Consider the following 19,045-nt stretch of genomic DNA (forward strand, 5'->3'; position numbering starts at 1 on the left):
TTTAATAATTATTTATTATTATTATAATTTAAAATTATAATATATTTATAAAATAAATATTTTATTATTATTATAAATATAATAATATTTTTTTATTAATTTATTATTTATTTAAATTATTAAAATAAATTTATTTTTATTAATTTAGAAAATATAAAATAATTTATAATAATATTAATAAATTTTAAAAATACTTTTTTAAACAAAGAGACGGCGACTGGCCCGCCGTTTTAGGCAGGTATAGTCGCCTGTCTCGGCGGGAGAGTTGCCGCCAATCTGACGCCGCTTTAAGCCAGGCCATTGAGCCTTTAGGTATGTCGATGCCCCACCTCGTAGTGGGGACGTCCCTTGAAGTACCTCCAGAGGCGTATCGAAGTACCTCAAATCCAGTGCCTTGAAACAGGTACTTAACAGTCTGATTTGCTTGTTTCTGTCATCCCACCTGGACTTGCTGGTCAGCAACATCCACAGCAACATTCAGACATGGCTCCCATTTCCTCTCTCACCATGGCAAATGCAGTGTCCGCCTTAAATGGCGGCATTGCTGCCGCATTAATAGGCAGCGATCGCAGCGTCTTCTGTTGCTTCTTCCCATAGCTTCTTCCCATCACCTTCAGGCCCGACGAGCACAATAAACACCGTCTGTCGAGCATTTCTTAGAACACTTCCATCGTACCGCTTCGCCTCCGACAGCATGCCTCGACACGGGCGTTCCCACCCCGATCCGGACGATTTCGACGCATCCTTCTCGCCAGATGGCGATGAGGTCTTCGACGTAGACGACAGCGAAGACGAGAACATATCCGCCGCTACGGGCGTCAAAGACTTCGACACCGCCGGCATTGACGACCAAGATCTAGATGATTTTGACGATGCTGACGCCGAGGTCGATATCGAGGATCAGATCCAACTCTTTAGCGGCAATATGTATCCTCCAGAATACTACAGGCGGGCCATAGAAGTATTTAATCAAGACGACTACGAGAGCGAGGACTACAAGGAAGGGACCACGCTACTTATCAATAGCATCGAGGAGCAATGGTTTCGGTACGTTACCCGCAACATCCCTCTTGTCTTTTGGGGCTAACGATGCGTGCGTAAGGTTTTGCGATGATGTCGTGCAACGCCCTCATACTTACGAACCGATCTCGGTCGGCCTCTTGTATCACTTTTTCGACTGGAAACTGAACCAGAAGTTCACATCGAATGGGAAGAGACGGCTGCGGGGTACCAAGAAGCGTTCCGCGCTGGGGACCTGCTGGAAGGTGTTTCGTCTCGCCTACGAGAGAACGGTCGGGGAGAAGCTGGATCCCAAGTTGAATCGCAGCATGCACAAGGTATTCATTCACCTTATGCCCCTCCCCCATGGGAACATGTGGCTGACCTTGGCAGGTTCTGCGGTCCCTCGCAAAGAAGCACGATCTCAGCGACGAGCGGAGAGCGAACCGCTGCATGACGGTGGATCAGCTCGAGGGGCAGGTCGAGACAACGCTGAGCACGACGAAGAAGTCGTTCAGGCTCGGCGAGATGCGTATCTATGCCGTCTTGTTTCTTCTCCTCCTGGCTCCAGCTGGCGCGCGGCCTACATCGATCCTACGCCTTCGTTTCGGCGATCTAAGGATCATGCTCGAACGCGATCCGGAAGGGGGGCCACACAACACGCTAGTGAAGTTCACCCTAGCCTTTACCAAGTCCTACCTCGGCGAGAAGGCCAAGTTCGTCGGTACCCGCCCTTGTTGGTGCGCCATACTAATCGTCGACTAGAAATACCTACCCACTTCCCGAGACCTTGGGGGCTGCCTCCTTGTTCTTGAACGCCCATGTCTTCCTCCTGGGCATCGTGTTCCGGCATCGCGCGTTCCTTGCACCGTCCCTTACTTCGCCGCATCTCTTAAAGACCCTGAATATTCATCCGAACGAAACGGAGTTGCAGCTGCCGCTCAGGACGGAGTTGGATAAGGTCTTTGTCTTTCGCCGCGCTGTACAAATGTTAACGGGATACGTGATTTCCGACAATGAACCCATCTCCTATGGCATGATTGCCGGGTGGACGAAACGGTGTGGCGAGCTGCTAGGACTGGCATATGGAACCATCCCGTACAACCTGCGCTATAACGCAGCGAACCAGTGGACTGCGAGCGGTCTGTCCCTTCCCCCTTTGCCTACGTACCATGCTAACTCCATACAGTCGACATCAGTGACGATCTCCGGAACCTCGCCATGGATCACGCCAACTCGGTTCCTCTACGCAAGCACTACCTGGGGCACGACATCAATAAAGACATTGGTAGTATCATCCGGGGCACCAAGCCACAGCATGCGCTCGTTCAGCAGTCTTGCAGCTTGGGCCACTCCATGAGCCAGCGCCGTCCCGTGGATCTGACCGCGGAACAGTCAGCATCCATCAATACCCATCCGCGGATTCGACAATTGACGCGCGACCTCCGGCGCCTACCCAAGGGGTCTAAAAAATACAAGGAGACGGTTCATGAACGACGGAAGGAAAAGCAGCGATTGAGGAGAGAGCTCAAGGGGCAGATCAGACATGCTTGGACTGACGAGCAGGCCGTAGACGACGTCGAACGCCAGCTACAGGGCCTTGACTTTGCCCCTGTCCCCACGCATACGGCCGAGGGCGGTCGCCCTCAACGACCTGCACAGAAGCGGCTGATAAAAGCGCTGAAGGCGCCGCCTGCTACCGACCTAGAAGGACAATACCAGCGGCGCGACAACTCCATCGTCGCCGTGATGGCGTACTGCACAGTCGAGGAAGGCTGCACGGTGCCTCGGCGATACTCGGCATCGCCTAAGCACGACCATCCACCAGCCACCGAAGTGGATGCCGCCCTGCTATCTGTCTTCATAAAAAACGAGGAAGACAGGCCTCGAAGATGCTTTATCTGTGTTGGGAAAGCATGCTCGCTCCTGCCCGGGGATCCTCTGGCTCAGGAGCTGATCCATGAGTTTTTCATGCCGGGCGATGTAACCAAGCATCTACGGCGTAAGCACTTGGGGAACCTGAAAGATGATGAATCTAGCGTATGTCTAGCCTGCGATATGAAGCTCGATCATAAGATGCATCTGAAAACGCACGCCTTGGAAATTCATGGTACTGTTCCCTGAGCTGCGAAGGGGTCCATATGAGATTGTATGCTGCCCGATAAAAGACGGGCTAGGTATTGCAGGTCTAGAATATCTACTAGGTAAGAGAGTGGTTACTATAAGACAGTACGCCAGGGTAACAGAGTTATAGATGTAACGAATCTCTCGGTGTATAGCCGTGTCACGTATCCTTTCTCGATCTAATGAGTACTGTTATCTTCTCTTCGACTTTTGCTAGAATTTGGACTCCTATGATGCAGCCACCCAGCAACGTCCTGTCCGGCTAAATATCACCAGCAGCCGTAGGAAGTCCCTATTATCTCTCAGGTATGCGGCCATAGGCATCACCAGGGATGGGTGAAGAGCATGTAGTGTAGCACGGCAATCAAATAGGAAGGGATTTTGATTTCGCAACCAACACAGAAGGCATATAGGGTCAGATAGCTTCTGGAAAGTCACTACTTCGTTCTTAACCATATCTCTTCATAGCTCTATTGCCATTTTGCATCATCTGAGACTGAACAAGTGACATCATGGGGAATAATCACTGTACTCATCACTTTCAGCAAGTCCCACACTACCCTTCGTTCGTGGTCCTGCAACATAAGCCAAGCGCGCCCCTTTTAATAGATTCTCGAGTACAAGTACTGCAAAACGGGGTTTATTGACCCATCACTAACGAATAGCATCGCATGAGGAGACGCCAAACGGGCCACCGGATAATACATTCAAACGCCGCCGAAGATCAGGGCGTAATGAGGAGACAGCCGCGGCAGATGCTGTATCACTTTCGGGAAGTGGTGTGGGTCCGTGGGCGTATCAGTCACAAGAGCCATTGGGCGGCAATGGCACTGATCGGAGATTGGGTTTCCCCCATGGTATCCACGGAAAGCCCTGTCATCAGGAGTACTTTGACAGCGGGAAGTGAGAAAATCGCTCGACTCGGAGGAAAGCTTTGCTGATGAGCCCCGGGGCATCAACCATCAGTGGATGTTGATATCCCCTTCGTTGCTGATTTCGAGAACCCTATCCTGACCCATCATCAGCGGGTGCGGTCCATATACATCCTTATTTTGGATCGTCCCTTGTACTGATGTATCCCGCACCATCTTCTCTCAGCTCCTGCTCCATACCTGCGAACAAGTCGCATTACACGGAGAATGAGTTGCTGAGGCCCGTCGAACGAATTGGGATGACGCCGCGGACATAATCTACCGTTGATGTTGAATACAGATTCGATCCTTGCTTTCCAGGCCAGGCTGGAGGCGCAGAGTAGAGCGGTGGAACCGACGATGGGAGTTCTCAATCGATTTGTTACCGTAAAGGATTCTGGACTTGCCGACTTGCATCCAGAAACTGTCGCCGTGACGAGTCAACGCTCGCCCCGAGGTACCAAAGGCCCCGATGACAAACCAATTGATGTGGCCAGTGTAGTTCGGAGCCAGACACCAGAACACTATGCCCAGGATATCGCAACGGAGAAGCAGAGATGCACGGGCGAGAGCCCAGGACCGATGGGCAAGGAGGAAATAGGGGAACTTACAGACGAGAACATTACACAGAAGCGGCTGCAAAGAAGCCGTCAGGCTGCTCTTGTATTTCTCAGGATTAGCAAGTCATTGCGTGCCTGGTTTCGGTAAAACTGGGAGAAGTATCTCACCAGCCGCCTGTAGCTGCGTTCAATAGATACTATTCCTCAAATGGCTCAACTCCTTTCTTGTGCGTCAAATGAGATTCCATCTTGCACTTGCCGATCGTTTTGGCCAGGTATCGAGGCTATATTAGCCCACGTTCCAGACACTACTGCCGCTGAGCGGTGAGCTTAGCCCCCCACTGAGATGGTAGGCTGGAGAGTATTGTAACATCTCCTACCCAACATCTGCCGTGTCTGTCATGCTGTAAACCGACCCCTTCAGTATTGTCTTACCTCAACCACCCTAACAACTCTGTAACCCGCCCCACAGAGGCAAGGGAAGTAGGATTATAGGTAAGGCAAGTCAAGACTACGGCCAATGAAGGGTCGAAGTAGACGCCCATATCCGACGATGGACCCCACATAACAGTGGCTCATGTGAACAATACTTTTTTTATATGTGTCATGGGAAAGAACATGTGTGCTTTTGGCATCCGGCGCTCACGATCCTGCCTGTCGCTTTTAAGTGACTGATACGCACTGCCATCCTTGCTTTGACTTACGGGGAGTTCTCCTTGTCACAGCCCCCAACTTCATTAGCAATGGTCACAAGCCACTCTCCTCCTACACCGGCACAGATTTGTTTATCCTGAGACGGGTCCGTAGTTCTGTTGGATGTGAAGCGTCGACGGCGAGGTTCCTGTCGTTGTAATGAGTCATGAGAAGCCAGCGCAGGCAGCAATCTGCCTTGAGTTGTCTTGCAGCTCCCTGACTGTACCAACGCAGCCATTGTATCTACCACCTTCTTCAACTAACAAGCTGGTACTTTCTTGACGCCCTCAAACTCCACTTTCGCACGAAGCGAGTGACTAGCATAAGTTCATAACGCAAGGTAGTGTTTGCGGCTGCCGCTTAGTAAACCTCATTCCCATGACTCATCCTCGCAATGTCTCATTAGTTTGGTGGTCTGGGTACGTCTACTGGACGCGAGTATGGCGAAGACTGCCCGGAAGCGATTGTATTGGGCCGGGGATCAGCCAAAAGGTATGATATTAGAGCCGGGAAACCATGCGATACATAAAGGGAGATCTACCAACCCATCTACACGAAACCCAGTTCCGAACCGCTTTAGAAATGGCCGGCCAGCTTCCAACTCCCAGCATGGCCGGACGCGCTCATTACCAGTACTTGGCGAGTGACGCTTTGGTCCATCCGAACAATGTCCAGCCATTCCATCACTGGCTAGCGAGCCCGTATAATAACCTTTCCTCGCCGTTCACGCCATCCAGTCCCGCTCCAAATTGCAGTGTTTGGATTGGCAACATACCACTCGACTGTACCGTAGGCGAACTGCTACAACATGTGCGAGAATGCGACAAAATCTTTACTATCGACATGAAGCCTCCCCGAATCCTTGGACGCCAGGCCGCGGCGCAGCTCGTTTTCTGGAGTCCTCTGGGTCCCATCAGGCTTCTAAAACAGCCCCCAATTGCGATTAGGGGTCAGCGCCTTTACATTAGGAGCGACAAGATATATTGGGGACCTAGATCGCCGGGCCCACAATCGCGAGTACTGCTTATCCAGGGCCCTGCATCTATCATCAATCCCGAGGTGTTAAGCTATATCTTTAAGGAAGTCAAGGAATTCCAGATTGACGAGGTAATCGACAAAAGATACGCAAACGGCCTTGGTAGAAGCGAGTGGAGGTTCGGCAGTTCTCACCAACAGGCTGAGAAAGCGCTCCAGATTCTGCTGGAGAAGAAGAACAAAGAATGGGACAACCCAAAGATGAAGCAGGATTGGCAGCAAGTTGAGGTATATTACGGGGAGGATCCATGTGCACCAACCAGGTTTCAGAGGGATTCGGGACACATCATGCAACTAGGATTATTTTAAATAAGCTGGCTCGTTATTGCAAACTTCTGCCTTACTCCAAGATCGTCGCATGGTCATTGCTTACAAAACATTTTGGGATGGAACGGAGTTTCGTAGTAGGAGACGAGATGGGGGTCTTGCTTATGAGGAGACAACTGGGTACCTGTAGGATGCTTGGCGCGAGCCAGACGCCTCTACGAGCGACTCAAGAGATAGGATGGCGTAATATGCTGTTGATACAATACCACCGCCACCAACCGAAACTAGTCAAGAAATAGGGACTTTTATTTGTCCAGTGACTCATCCTAAGGCAGGGTGACTTTTATGTACTTATGGGTGCCCCGGTTTGCATTCCCACTAGCCGAGAAGGGCCTGGAAAACACATACAACCAAATGGCTTCTCAGGCCAATCTGTATCGCTACAGCTACCCCCAAAGGTCTAACAGCAAGAGGGTGGGGTGACATTTCAATAATTCGTATTGAACCGTTTCTCACGCTCTCCATATTGTTCATTTCGTAATTATCCAGGGCTCGTATGGCCCACTTTCCACTATCACACATACGCATACACGCTACCGCTTTGGGTACATGTAAGTGTTGGTGGCTAGGGACGGGAGAGGGCCACCTGCATTGTGACGAGATACAACTGGAAATAGGATGGATTCATCTTCTCCGCGAACAAAACTCACGATTGATGCTGTTCCGACTCGCTGCAAAGAAGATTGATCTGCGTTGGGAAAGTTTTGCAACAACAGCTGTGGAGGGAGAGATTATGTAGGGAGACGAGACTTGGCAGGATAGTCAAAGGTCGCCGTTGGGCGGTCGACGGATTCCTCTCGTCGTACTTCTGCTTGGAGATCCACATCTTCTGGAAGATTAATAGGGGTGTGTGGATTTTGGTATTGAGCAATTGCTGGCAGAAATCGTTGGCTTCCAGGGTTTTGGCCTCTTCTTGGCTGGATTGCGTGTGGTAGTCGGAGAGTTAATCGAATGTAGTAGCTGTAGTCGGTCGAGGGCGTCGGTGCATAGCCTCATTTATATACAGCTTGTAGGTCGGATATCATGTCGGTTGTATTATGTCCGTGAGTATGGGTGCCCTTGTTTTTGGTGTTTGCATCCGGCTCGAGGTGGGCTCGATTGGTGGCGAGATTGGCACCGTTGGCTGTCGGCGCCTCAAAGATTGCGAGCATGTCATGGGCCGAATTGCGCTTGATATCGTGCTGAGCTAGCAGGCGCTCATCAGCGAGTCTAGGTGATGTGTAGCGAGATAGTGGCTGGGATTGACAGGGCGTTACGAAAAAGAAGAAATAAATTACAGTCCGCTTCGTCGATGGCATGAACAACTTCTGCACGACGCCCTGGTTTTCCCCTTTTTGTTGTATCCAGTGTGGCGCGCCTCAATCTTCGCAGACTTTAATGCGGGTTTACGAGAAGATGTCTTCTCTTCTGATACCAAATAATTGTCTACATAGGAAAAACGTCAAAGTAACAGTCAAAACAAGAAGCATCGGTGCTGATCGGAGAGTGTAGTCATATAGGTTTCAGGTACTACTTACCAATGGGTAAACGGCGGGATGTGTTCGGCTAAGGCCGCCATCTGCGTGGTCTCAATGTTGAATCCGATATTCTTCAAGACCCGAGGCCTGACATCACTGTCATCGCTGACTTCGCCACCAAAGAACCAGATGTGTAAGCAAATCTATCTTTCCTTTGAATCTGCCAAGTAGTTCAGAACTAGCAGCCTTCGTCGCCCTTCCAGAGGTCCCGCAGCAAATTCAGGAAGACCACGATCGTCATCATGGTGAGACCAACGAGGAAGAGTACCATATCCTGCATTAACCTGGAGAAGCTGAAGACGATGCAAAGGAGCCGGGACAGGATCACCACCACCTACACCGCTACGAGATCAATTTCAAGTGAGTGCGGTTGACTTGTAGATAAATATTGATGGCACTGGAGCTCTGTGACCCCGGAATTCACCCGCTTCTCTATATTTGGTAACGGACCCAATCTCTGGCTACTTCACTTGCCCACGAGAGGTTACTTCAGGGTGCACATTATGCTATTTCTCTAAACAGCACTTCTCGACCCGGCAAACTGCCCGTTAATTTCTCCTGCTTCTTCTTTATGTCTTCATCAAACGTGGAAGCAACTTGGCCAATAGTAAATAGCCAGTGTAAGTAATGTATGTCCAACGTTGCAGGCAGCATCCTCTCTGGACCGCTGCAACCACCTAGCAACGGAGCGCCCATGGGAGGCTGGCATAGACAGCTATCGGAACCCCTCAGCTCGCATTTGATGCTAGTTATGCAGAATCTTGATCGATCAAAACGACCTAAGCAATTTGGGATCCCGTGGCCCGTAGCATACAGAGGTTCTCTCTCAGTTCTCGAACGTGTTGTAGCAGTTCGACTATGGTACAGTCGAGTGGTATGTTGCCAATCCCTATCGCCATGTACACATAGCCTCGCTAACCGAGAAACAAGCACCGATAACTCGGGAGCATGAGTCATGGTCTTATTTTAAGTGAGTAAGATCAGCCTCTAGCGGAATCCGGTTGGCTGAGGATATCCGATGAATCATGGTACTGCATTGATTGGTAGACATATCCTGATCGCATGGGGGCTACTTGAATTTCAGTTGATTGGTGAATGTATACTTATCAGATGTCGCATGATTTCAGAAGGAAGAAAGCGTGGTAATCAATAGATATTTCACGGGAGGCTAGTATATACGTATAAAAGTCAAACACCATATGTCAGTCGGAACAGACCATGGCTCAGCAGAGTTTAGTCGACTGGGCTTGTCTCCTCTTCTACTTATTATACTTACTTACCTACTAGTTCAATTAAAATGACTGCCGCCAGTACCATTGCTGCGACAAATTCTGGAACTGGTACTGGCTTTTTGCGCCTACCACCCGAGATCCGGAACTTGGTGCTGGTGAACATCCGAGACCGGCGGACAATGAAGAGACTTGGTCAGACCTGCAAGACTCTCCACTGCGAGGCAATGTCGTGGCTTTACCACCGTATCACGATCGAGGCTCACTCTCCCGACGACCTCCCCAGGCTCAGGCGCTCTTTAGAGCCCCTACTCCGTATTGCCCAGAAGAAGAAACTCAAAGGCGGTTTAAGGCAGCAAACACGCTACTCCACTACCTCATCGCCAACCACTCTCGATCTCGGCTATGCCGGTTACGTGCGACGATTGCTGATAGACATTGCGTGTCCGGATTCGGCGGCTTTTCCGCACTGTCAACGGCATGAACTTTTCCGATATATAGAAGAGGTATTTGAAAACTTGTCCATGCTTGAGGTGGTCGTAACAAACTTGGTAACGGAGTGAGTCGTGCGCCGAGCGACGCGCTTCAGTACGTAGCTCACCTTCTCTACAGGTCTATTGCGCGTAGAATTACCTCCTTAGAACACCTCCGGGCTTTCAACATCTATAGCAGTCTCTTTATGAGCCCAACCGCGGAAGATTTCTTACGGCAAGTCAAGGGACTGAAGAACTTAGTGTTGCCCGCTTCCGTCCCTGATCCGGTGGTGCGTTCTATGGCCCTTAACTCAGCCCCGACGCTGCGAACGTTATCATTGTCTAGAGTCGGTTCCGAGGTTTTTCAGAAAGGAAGTGGGACGAGCCTGGTACGGGGTCCGCTATGTCTGAGTAGCCTGACATCTCTTACTTTGGGGTCTCTCGACTGGGACAAGAAGCCACCGGAAGAAACGATTAGGCAGATGCTGGAGTCTATTGACTTTCTCAAACTGGAACGGCTTGTTATTCTAGGCCCCTGCACTACCAATAGTCCCCTTTTCGAAAGCTTAGCAGGTGTATTTGGTACGGCTTCCCGCCCGTACCTTACCACCCTTGAGATCCGAATTTGGATGAACGTCGAAGCAGTTGTCCGCTTCATCTCCTCGTTCCATACTTTAACGAGCTTAGCACTAAGTTATCAAAGATTGCTTGATAGGGATGATCTTGAATATCTACTACCAGCAATCCTGAAACACACAAGACTCGAGACTTTAAGGATCCCTTATCGCAAAAAGGGTTCCGAGGGTGTCCCACTCTCAGCTCAGACGGTTGGTGCCATCGTTGATGGGCTACCAGTACTGCGCAACTTCGAATTTGCGCCCGAGGAGGAAAATCTTGTACGTGTTTTGGTCTCAATGCTGATAGAAGCTCACTGAAACTTCGCAGAAAGAAATCGGGCAGAAGCTGGCACGCGCGGCCAATCTCCGGTCCATCGTGTGTTTCCACCGCGGTCTGGCGTTTCAGTCTCTCGACTCGGCGGGGAATTTGTCGGGCGAAGCTTTCGTGCCTCCGCTTCTAACCCCGGCCACGGTATGGGAACGTTGGAAAAGCTGGAGGCTTGCACCAGGAGGCATGGGGACCAACCCATGAACCGACCTATTCAATCCAGCTAACTAATTTGTCAACAATAACATTGTTATACTGCTCCATAACAGGCTGTTCCTCCTACCCAGATGATTGAACGTCCGAAGTGGTACTGCTGCACTGAACTACCAATATTCTCTCTTCGTGGTAGTACACTGCCTTTGGTGTTTAGTATGTCCAAGACGAGAGTGGCCAACTCGATCATGTTTCTAGGGTGTATAACTAGCTATACAATAGGGCCTTCTGGCAGCTGCGCTCGTTACGCATATGTAGATCACTAGTCTTCAACCCAATCAGCCTGGAACTCTCTTATCCCCTGTCGTCGCTATCACTACCCCAAAAATAGGTGAGCCCATCCGATCTACATCGGTTAGACTCAGTTTGAAGCCAGTGCTCAACAGGAAACCAATAAATGACTTATCCAAGTCACCCATCTTGCCGTAGGGCGTTCTATACCACAGCATACATGCGTATGCGACCACATGCCTCCTGATTGCACTGGCACTCCAGCTTGTTGTCTGGAGTGATGGTTCTCGACGATCTGTTAGTCTTCCAGAGGATCGATCCTAGCCGTGAGACCTTGTTCGCAATAACAATCGTTGGCTTCTCAAGCGGGTTAACAGAAACGGACTTGGATGAATGGAAAAGCCACAAGTTGGCCACATGGGCAGTAGAGGCGTAACGGCACTAGGAAGAGGACTGGCCAGACTCGTTCTGTGCTGTGCGTCAAAGCTGACTCTCGAACACACACCTCCAGTCTCCGATGGAGTTTGGAACAGTAGAGGTAAACCTCGTTCGCGGAGACTTTGTCATCTTGGCCGGGCAGTGGCTCCAGAGTGAATAATCTAGCCTTCCTACAATATATCCAGGGATGTTATATTCATGCTAAATAGTTGATAGCTTTCTTCTTCCCCTAACGGTCGAGTCTCAATTTCGATCACTCTCACATAAGAGATGGTATTGGTAAATATTCTTAAGCCAATCTCCCCTAGACCCTACTTAGTAAAATGACCGCGGGGAAAGGCTACGTGAGATTTTCCACACTGCTGTTTCATTATATTGCAGACCAGTCGCTATTTGTTCCGGCCGCCTCGGTTCCATCCTCGGCAATAGCTACTTCCTTGAGCCAAGGATGATTAAGCGCTTGTCGTGCTGTAATGCGCCTGGCCGGGTCACATATAAAGATCTTTTCAAGTAGATCTAGGAATGACCTCAAGAAGGAATTGCGCTTAGGTACGATGTCCTAGGTGGCCATTAGCACTCTTAACACCAGTTTCGAGCTGTCAGCTGGAACTACTGGAACGGTTGCTCACCTTGGTCACCTGCTGTGTGAGGTGCTGGTCGATTCGCCTGTCACAAACTTTCTCCATCATTGCCAGGTGCTCGAGGTTATCGTGCGTCTGAAACAGAGCATCGCCTGTAAAGAGCTCGACAAGAATGCAACCAACACTCCAAATATCGCAGGGAAACGACCAACCAAGTCCCAGGATAATTTCGGGAGCCCGGTAAGGACGAGTTGAGACCACAGGGTGGTGGTGCTCATCTTCAAAAGTCGCGGAGCCAAAGTCAATCAATCTGATTTCAGTGTTAAGCAAGACTTTTCGCTGGCTGGCTTGATTAGGAGCACCAGATGAAGATGAAGGTATGCTAGGGTGATACGTGCACGTCTGATGGGTATCATCGCAGAGAAGAATGTTCTCGGGCTTCAGATCGGTGTGGATAATATTAAGATCATGAAGGACTTGGAGAAGTCAGCAAATAGAATATGTAAATAGGATAGATAAGCCACTGACAAGCTACACTCGTCAACAGCTGCCGGGCAAAGCTCTGGATCTGGCTGTTGGGGAATGGCTTGGAGTCGTTGCTCTTGAGGAAATCGAAGATGCTGGACCCAAGCAGGTCCATGACAATGCAGATGTGACCTCGAAAATCGAAACAGTCTCGTAGATGAATGCATTGATTCCGATTCTCCTCATCATTCGCCTTCAGAGTCTGCAGCACTCGGAGCTCGGTTCGGGAGGCATCTCGAAATTCCTGAACGGATCGATTAATCTTAATGGCAACTAATTCGTTTCTTTCCTTGTCGCGAGCCTGTAAGACCCTGCCAAAAGTTCCCTCTCCAAGAAGCTTGTTGATCTGGTCTGGTAGCTGTCAGTATTCACGCTCGACAGGGAAGATAAGGATCTGGAGGTCACAGAAAACGTACACCGTTGGGTGATATCAGTATCTGGCACCACAATATAATGGCCGTCTTCATCATCGACTTTGTTATTTGAATAGCGCTTTTAAATGTCAGTAGCGTACTTTCGAATCTATTTGTGGCAGTAAATCTCACATCAGTGACCACTGGAACGGCTATTTTGGCCCATATTTTGATGGGTGTTGGGGGAGGCCTGTAGCTGATATAGGCATCACCGAGGGCTTCAATGTCTCTGCGTTTTGCTTCTTGTGCATGTTGTTGACGCGTTCTTTTCCGCTTCAAGCCGGGAGCCGAAGCTTGCTCGTATTCGTACTGGCCATTGAAAGAGAGCGAGGCAAGCGACGTAGGGGCTGTGGTATTCTGCGCTGATGTAGTTCGATCGGTCGATGAAGTCACACTATTGGGAGTAGCAATGTGCGATCCATTGACGACTCTACCGCCCTTGACATATTCGTCGTCCTTTCTCCTCTTTTTGGCCACATGCCGAGGAATAATACCAGCATCCGATCCGACCCCTGTGCCGGTGAAGGTTGTTGCAGAGCAATTGGACGCGGCGTCTTTGACATCACCGTCAGGTTCTGGTGTATCGTCAATGACGATTACTACCTTGGGCACTCCATTCTTGTAAAACTCGGTCCAATTGGGACTTTCAGACCGTCTGCGCTTCCTTGCAGCATTTTGATTGGAAGAAAGCATCGACATTGTTTCAAGACTTGCGTCAGATCACAGGGTCGATGCTGATTCTGGGTCTGCCCCGTGATGTTCTCGGGTCAATGTCGTCCCCGGCGCTCCTGTAGGAGCTGATGAGGCAGCGAATCCAATAACTGATCGTCGGTGCCACGGTTGCTGAAGATCACTGTTGTAGGTTGAAAAGGAAACGGTAGAAATAGGACCGCAGCGACTGAACGCAGAAGAGTTAGATACGACGGCGGGTGCCGAGACAACAGAGGGAGAAGGAAGAACGTGGTTTGCCGGGAGCGTAGAGGTTATTGCGGCAGCAATTTGGTAGGAAGCAGGGTGTACAGGGTCCTGAGACTGCGGGTAGGGTGGATATTGGGCGTGATGATGGAGGTGGTGACGATAATGTGTATCTTTCGATCCTTAATTGCGCAAATCCAATAACTAATGCGTAATTAATCGTGGTGCTGTGAGGCCAACTCATGCAGAGACCTGGGTATTGTCTATATACTGACATCCAGAAGCGGTTTAGATACAAGAGAAATCCCTCACATCTCCCAAACAGTTCATGTATCTTCGAAAGAATCAGCAGGGGCCAAAGGCTCGCACCATTGAATGAAACGAATATTACAGGCGGATATCTCCACATCACCAACCGATTTTTTGCTCGTGTTGCCATACATCCACGCTCTCAATAGCATCGTAGGAGCCCGCGGATGCTTGGGCTCGAGCGGTTGCTACGGAATATGAACGGGTAGGAGTTCCAGGACATCCCTTCCGGTAGTAATTTATTGGATACCACGCTCTTTCTCAAGTGGCCTTGATGCAGCGTAGCAATTGGCCCTCCCGCAACGCTCTAAGATAAAACCGTGGCTTTGATACATAGCCCATTCTCCAATATGTAGCTACCCCCATGTTGGACTGGGTTGGTATGCGTCCATCGTATCACCTAAATTCACCTGCCTAGGATTTTGGTGGCGCAGGCAACCTGCTTCGTGCTGCCTTGCGCACTGGTGTCTCACACTCGCAAGGCGTAGATGGCCTGACTCGCCAGCGGGGATGTTTGGCTCGCGAGCCGCCTCGATCTTGCTGCATACATTAGGACGGAGTTGTTGCGAAACGTTTCAAGTTTTCAATGGTGTGCTGAAATCAGATGTAGATTGTAGATGAAGCCTCTGAATTTGTGGCGGATCGATCAAACTCAGCTGTAGAGGCGCACCTAACTCGGGCGTACTTATAAGGAGGAGGATACGCTTCTCGGCATATTGGGGTGTAAAGAAATCACATCATCCCGGTAGGTGATAGATGCAGACAAATCGGTTGGCGCCACCCCCTCCTCAATCAGACACGCTTGGGTGACCGGAATCAAGACGAGCGTAATGGCAAGGCGGCGGTAACCAATTGCCTAGGGCATCGGAGCTAGCGATGCAGTCAATCGTGGCGCCGTATAGCCGCACGGATCACATACCCGGAAATACTCGGGCTCGAGGACTTGCTACGAAACATGAATGGCTAGAAGCTGGAGGACACAGGGGACTCATCCTTCCGACAAGAATCTAGTGGGCATCGCGTTATCTCTGAAGTGGAGTTTATGCAGCTGTCCGTCGCCAGACACTGTCGAAGTGACGATTGGCCCTCCCGCACCGCTCCTGGATGCAACCGTGGGTTCAACTACCCGCATATTATTGCAGGGCTAACGATACCTTGTTGATTCCGTGAGTCATGATGTTCAATCATTCCTGCCAGACATGCATTACGTCCGGTCGTAGTCACCAGCTGTGTGACCAACGACCAAGAAAGCTGCATGCTGCATGCGACAAACAGGATTGGGGAGATGCAGCCAGCCCCTCTGGCCATTCTCGTGTTGGCGGTCAAATTAATCAGGGGCTAGAACTTGCTCAACCCCCTACCCCTCACAGAAACAGCCACTCAGACGCCCCAATCCACGCCCGGTATGTACTGCCAACGCCGGCACCTAATCAGCAAGCTAATCTCGTCTGAGCCGTAATGGAGGGTTGGAGTCATGGACCCCCAATGCTGCTCGAAGGTGCAGCTGTCGATCCTTGGGTGTCTCTAGCCGAAGTCCATGACAGCTACCTAGCGATATGCCCTTTTCTATCGATGCTTTATGTCCAATCAAATGAAGTCTCAGGTCAGCCTAAATCACTACGACTACTCAGAACCGTCTAATAGCAGGAGGCTGGGGTTCCAGTGCTGGGTAATGCAGCCCGTGACGACAAGTCCTCACGGGATGATATGCATTAAGAATGCGCAGCGCTCAATCCGGACGGGCGAGGTCACATTACCGAACTGCGGCAAATGAGTGCATTGCCGGCTTCGTAGACACTGGCGAAAAGGCAAAGCTAGCTTCCGACACAGGAACACCTAGCCCTTCATGTTCCGGCGGAGCATCACTTGAGCCCAAGCACTTCCGGGTTATGTGGTCCGTGCAGTGACGACGTATGAACTGCAACCACGGGCTCTTATTACGACGCTATTGAGATCGCCGTGTAGTACCTACCTGAAACCTATAACGGCAATCATACTCGATGGCCCGTCGACTGTGTATCAGCCTAGGACCTGTACGCCCGATTTCTATGGCAGTAGGCAGGTGTGGCCCGGAAGTGGTACAAGTGTCAGTGGTCAGCAGTGCAGCGTTATGGATGATCACTCGTATAATGAAAAGTCTCGTTCTATGCTAATGGCTCCAGAGTCCATTTGGCCTTCGATGTGGTGAGCTGCCATCCTTGACGGTGATACAAATCCTGGAGCAGCATTTTGTCTTGGCTTCTGACCCTTTCGGCGGCTCTCTCCCAGAAGAGCCAGTACTCCCGTTCGTGACTCACGTCTCCGGCGCATTTGGGCTCGCTTCCAAGATGGCGATAGTGTTGCCCAAGCACCTCCGACCATTCATCACTCTTCTCCTGTTCCACCAACTGTGCATCCGGGTCCGTCTGGGAAGCAAAGGAGCAGACGACAGCATCAAGGTTGTTTAATGTAGTCGAGCTGGTCCAGTCCCAATTTCCTGAGCCCTGAGATCTGGTGAAACAGCAGCGGTATTCCCCGAGGAACGGATTGAGAAACCCGCCATGGCATATAACAACGATGGTTGGTCGCCCGTATATCCTGTTTCTCCGGTGATGCGCAAGTGCCTCTTTGCCAATCCCGCGTAACCATCTCCTAGCCTCTTTGACTCGGTTCCCCAAGCATTTGCGGGTTGGGAAGAGGTCGAGAGTGGGTGGCGTCACTTGGCAGTCGAGACCCCTCAGGTCCACAGCCTGCTCCCCTTTGAGCGCCCCAGAGTCTTCTCCACTTCCCCCTCGGAGTTTTTTATAGGTATACAGCACACCCTGGCGTCGTTGAAAATTAATTGGCTGGTCATGCGGCCAATCGGTCAGTTCTTGGAACTCAGGTCGGTAGTGAATTTCTGGTTGACTGACGACTGCATTCCCGCGGGTGTTTGGCCGGTTAGGGAATTCATCCTTGATGATCTGCATTGTCTGTACAGATCTAATCGACAGAGAGGTCACGAATGAATAAACGTTTTTCATGTTCGCGTGACGAGCGAATTTTCGTGTTTCCTCGATGCCGACGTCCGTGAGGCCGTACGACTGCCATTCGCCGCTCTTGACGTTGGAAACAGCCTGCCCATGTCGAACAATAATGATATCAACGCTATTATGGATTGCGAAGTAAATATAGTCGCCGATTCCAAGAATGAGCCGAAGGGGAGTGGTAAAACCGAATGCAACAAAGAAGGGTATACCGTATAGTAGCGCTTTCACGGAGGAGGCCACGAGGTCTGCAAAAGTGACCAGCCAGTCCCAAAGTCCCCAAAGGCTCGGATGCGTCGAAACCTGAACCGTTTGATAGGCCAAGAGCCGAAGGTGGTTCCGGGAGGAACGGGCGTGTCCAACGTATTGATCTAGCAATGGCATATCGACAGAGTACTGTGAACAAAGTGAGAAAAGGCTTTGCAGCTCCTTTGTTATCGGTGCACTGATGACTGGGTTTGATAGAGAACTTCTACCGTGGCTACCGCGATGTGTCCAGCTCGTAGGTCGATGGGCACTGACCAGAAAGATAGCCATCAAAGTGCCCTGTGCGCCACTATCACGTTTGATTGGCTATCATCACAAGGACGGACTAGGGATAGCCTTCGTGGGAACTGTAAGCCACACTGCATACTCCGAAGGACAGATTCATGAAGTGGATGCTGACTTCTCGCGGTTGGCCGCAATAGCTGCTTATCGTGTTGCATCAACTGGGGTCCTTCTGTCGACTCTTTACATCCAACCAAACATAGCCGCAGTAGGATATAGGAGTAGCGTAGCCTGGGCTGCCCTCGAGAAGCCAGTCACCTCTGCAGCGGCCCCTCCTCCATATTCCGTTAACTTTTACTGGAGATGAAGGAACCCGCCGAGCTGTGCCCGTTTTTCCTCTTCTCGCGCCTACGCTCAATTTCATGTCCCGAATACAAGCACTCACCAACCCGAGCCCTTGGCTAACTATTAGCTTCGAGGAACACCTTCAATAAAACGAGATAATGAGACAAGACAAGAGACTCGAGAAGTTTCCGAGCCCTCATGAGTGGGTGTACCTACACCCCTTAATGATGCCAGAACTCCAGGGGCGGCCATGGATCTGCATCGAGGGAAATGACTGCCCTCGTTTTCTACCTATCGAGTCCTCTCCTTGCTTGCTGGATTGGATGGTATGACATGGAAACATGCGGGCTTCAAATCTGCAAGCTGACACCATTATCACAACAAACTCTGACCAGTCGCGACCATTCGTGGCGTGGCAATCCGTGTCAGTACGAGGCTGCATTATCTAGGCGTGGGATGCCTGGCAAGAGCGTGCTGTAGGCTCGACAGGGGGTTCAGGGAGACAGATAGTAATGAGTCAGGTCAACCACCTGAAGCAACCTAGACATTGTTTGCTCCTTCCTTTCCCCTACGCACCCAGCTGCATTATGGGGCTGGGAGACATGTTGGCCCAGAAGGCTTCGTAGAGAATGCGTACACGTGAGTCACTGCGTGTAGTATAGCGAGCTCGATGCCTAGAGACAAGGCATAGGCCCATGTTCACACCGCTGTGCAGCTGACCAAGGACCCCCTTAGTATGCCTTGTCCTCATCTCCGTGTTCTTGATAG

The 19,045-nt window shown here is 50.5% G+C and overlaps 6 protein-coding genes across 6 annotated transcripts; 4 read left to right on the forward strand and 2 right to left on the reverse strand.

The window, feature by feature from the left end:
* Positions 1–694: 694 nt before the first annotated feature.
* On the forward strand, positions 695–3,123 carry PG985_004811 (uncharacterized protein; the record flags this gene model as incomplete). Its single annotated transcript, XM_066824580.1, has 5 exons — positions 695–1,047; positions 1,103–1,337; positions 1,393–1,715; positions 1,765–2,141; positions 2,189–3,123. The coding sequence occupies 5 exons, from the start codon at positions 695–697 to the stop codon at positions 3,121–3,123; spliced, it is 2,223 nt and encodes a 740-aa protein (XP_066687740.1).
* Positions 3,124–4,394: 1,271 nt separating this feature from the next.
* Positions 4,395–4,742, forward strand: PG985_004812 (uncharacterized protein; the record flags this gene model as incomplete). The annotated part of the gene is made up of 1 exon (XM_066824581.1): positions 4,395–4,742. The coding sequence occupies one exon, from the start codon at positions 4,395–4,397 to the stop codon at positions 4,740–4,742; it is 348 nt and encodes a 115-aa protein (XP_066687741.1).
* Positions 4,743–5,803: 1,061 nt separating this feature from the next.
* PG985_004813 (uncharacterized protein) lies at positions 5,804–6,631 on the forward strand (the record flags this gene model as incomplete). Its single annotated transcript, XM_066824582.1, has 1 exon — positions 5,804–6,631. The coding sequence occupies one exon, from the start codon at positions 5,804–5,806 to the stop codon at positions 6,629–6,631; it is 828 nt and encodes a 275-aa protein (XP_066687742.1).
* Positions 6,632–9,463: 2,832 nt separating this feature from the next.
* Positions 9,464–11,292, forward strand: PG985_004814 (uncharacterized protein; the record flags this gene model as incomplete). The annotated part of the gene is made up of 5 exons (XM_066824583.1): positions 9,464–9,954; positions 10,008–10,764; positions 10,814–10,957; positions 11,083–11,182; positions 11,249–11,292. 5 exons carry the CDS (start codon positions 9,464–9,466, stop codon positions 11,290–11,292), a joined length of 1,536 nt encoding a protein of 511 aa, XP_066687743.1.
* A 788-nt stretch (positions 11,293–12,080) lies between these two features.
* Positions 12,081–13,913, reverse strand: PG985_004815 (uncharacterized protein; the record flags this gene model as incomplete). The annotated part of the gene is made up of 5 exons (XM_066824584.1): positions 12,081–12,254; positions 12,325–12,752; positions 12,805–13,152; positions 13,218–13,293; positions 13,347–13,913. Coding segments are annotated over 5 exons (1,593 nt in total), but the record flags the coding sequence as incomplete, so codon positions are not given.
* A 2,669-nt stretch (positions 13,914–16,582) lies between these two features.
* Positions 16,583–17,827, reverse strand: PG985_004816 (uncharacterized protein; the record flags this gene model as incomplete). The annotated part of the gene is made up of 1 exon (XM_066824585.1): positions 16,583–17,827. One exon carries the CDS (start codon positions 17,825–17,827, stop codon positions 16,583–16,585), a length of 1,245 nt encoding a protein of 414 aa, XP_066687745.1.
* Between the last annotated feature and the right edge of the window lie 1,218 nt (positions 17,828–19,045).

The sequence above is a fragment of the Apiospora marii genome, assembly GCF_038362585.1.
Source record: "Apiospora marii strain CBS 49790 chromosome Unknown utg000003l_segment0_segment0, whole genome shotgun sequence".
Lineage (NCBI taxonomy): Eukaryota > Fungi > Ascomycota > Sordariomycetes > Amphisphaeriales > Apiosporaceae > Apiospora > Apiospora marii.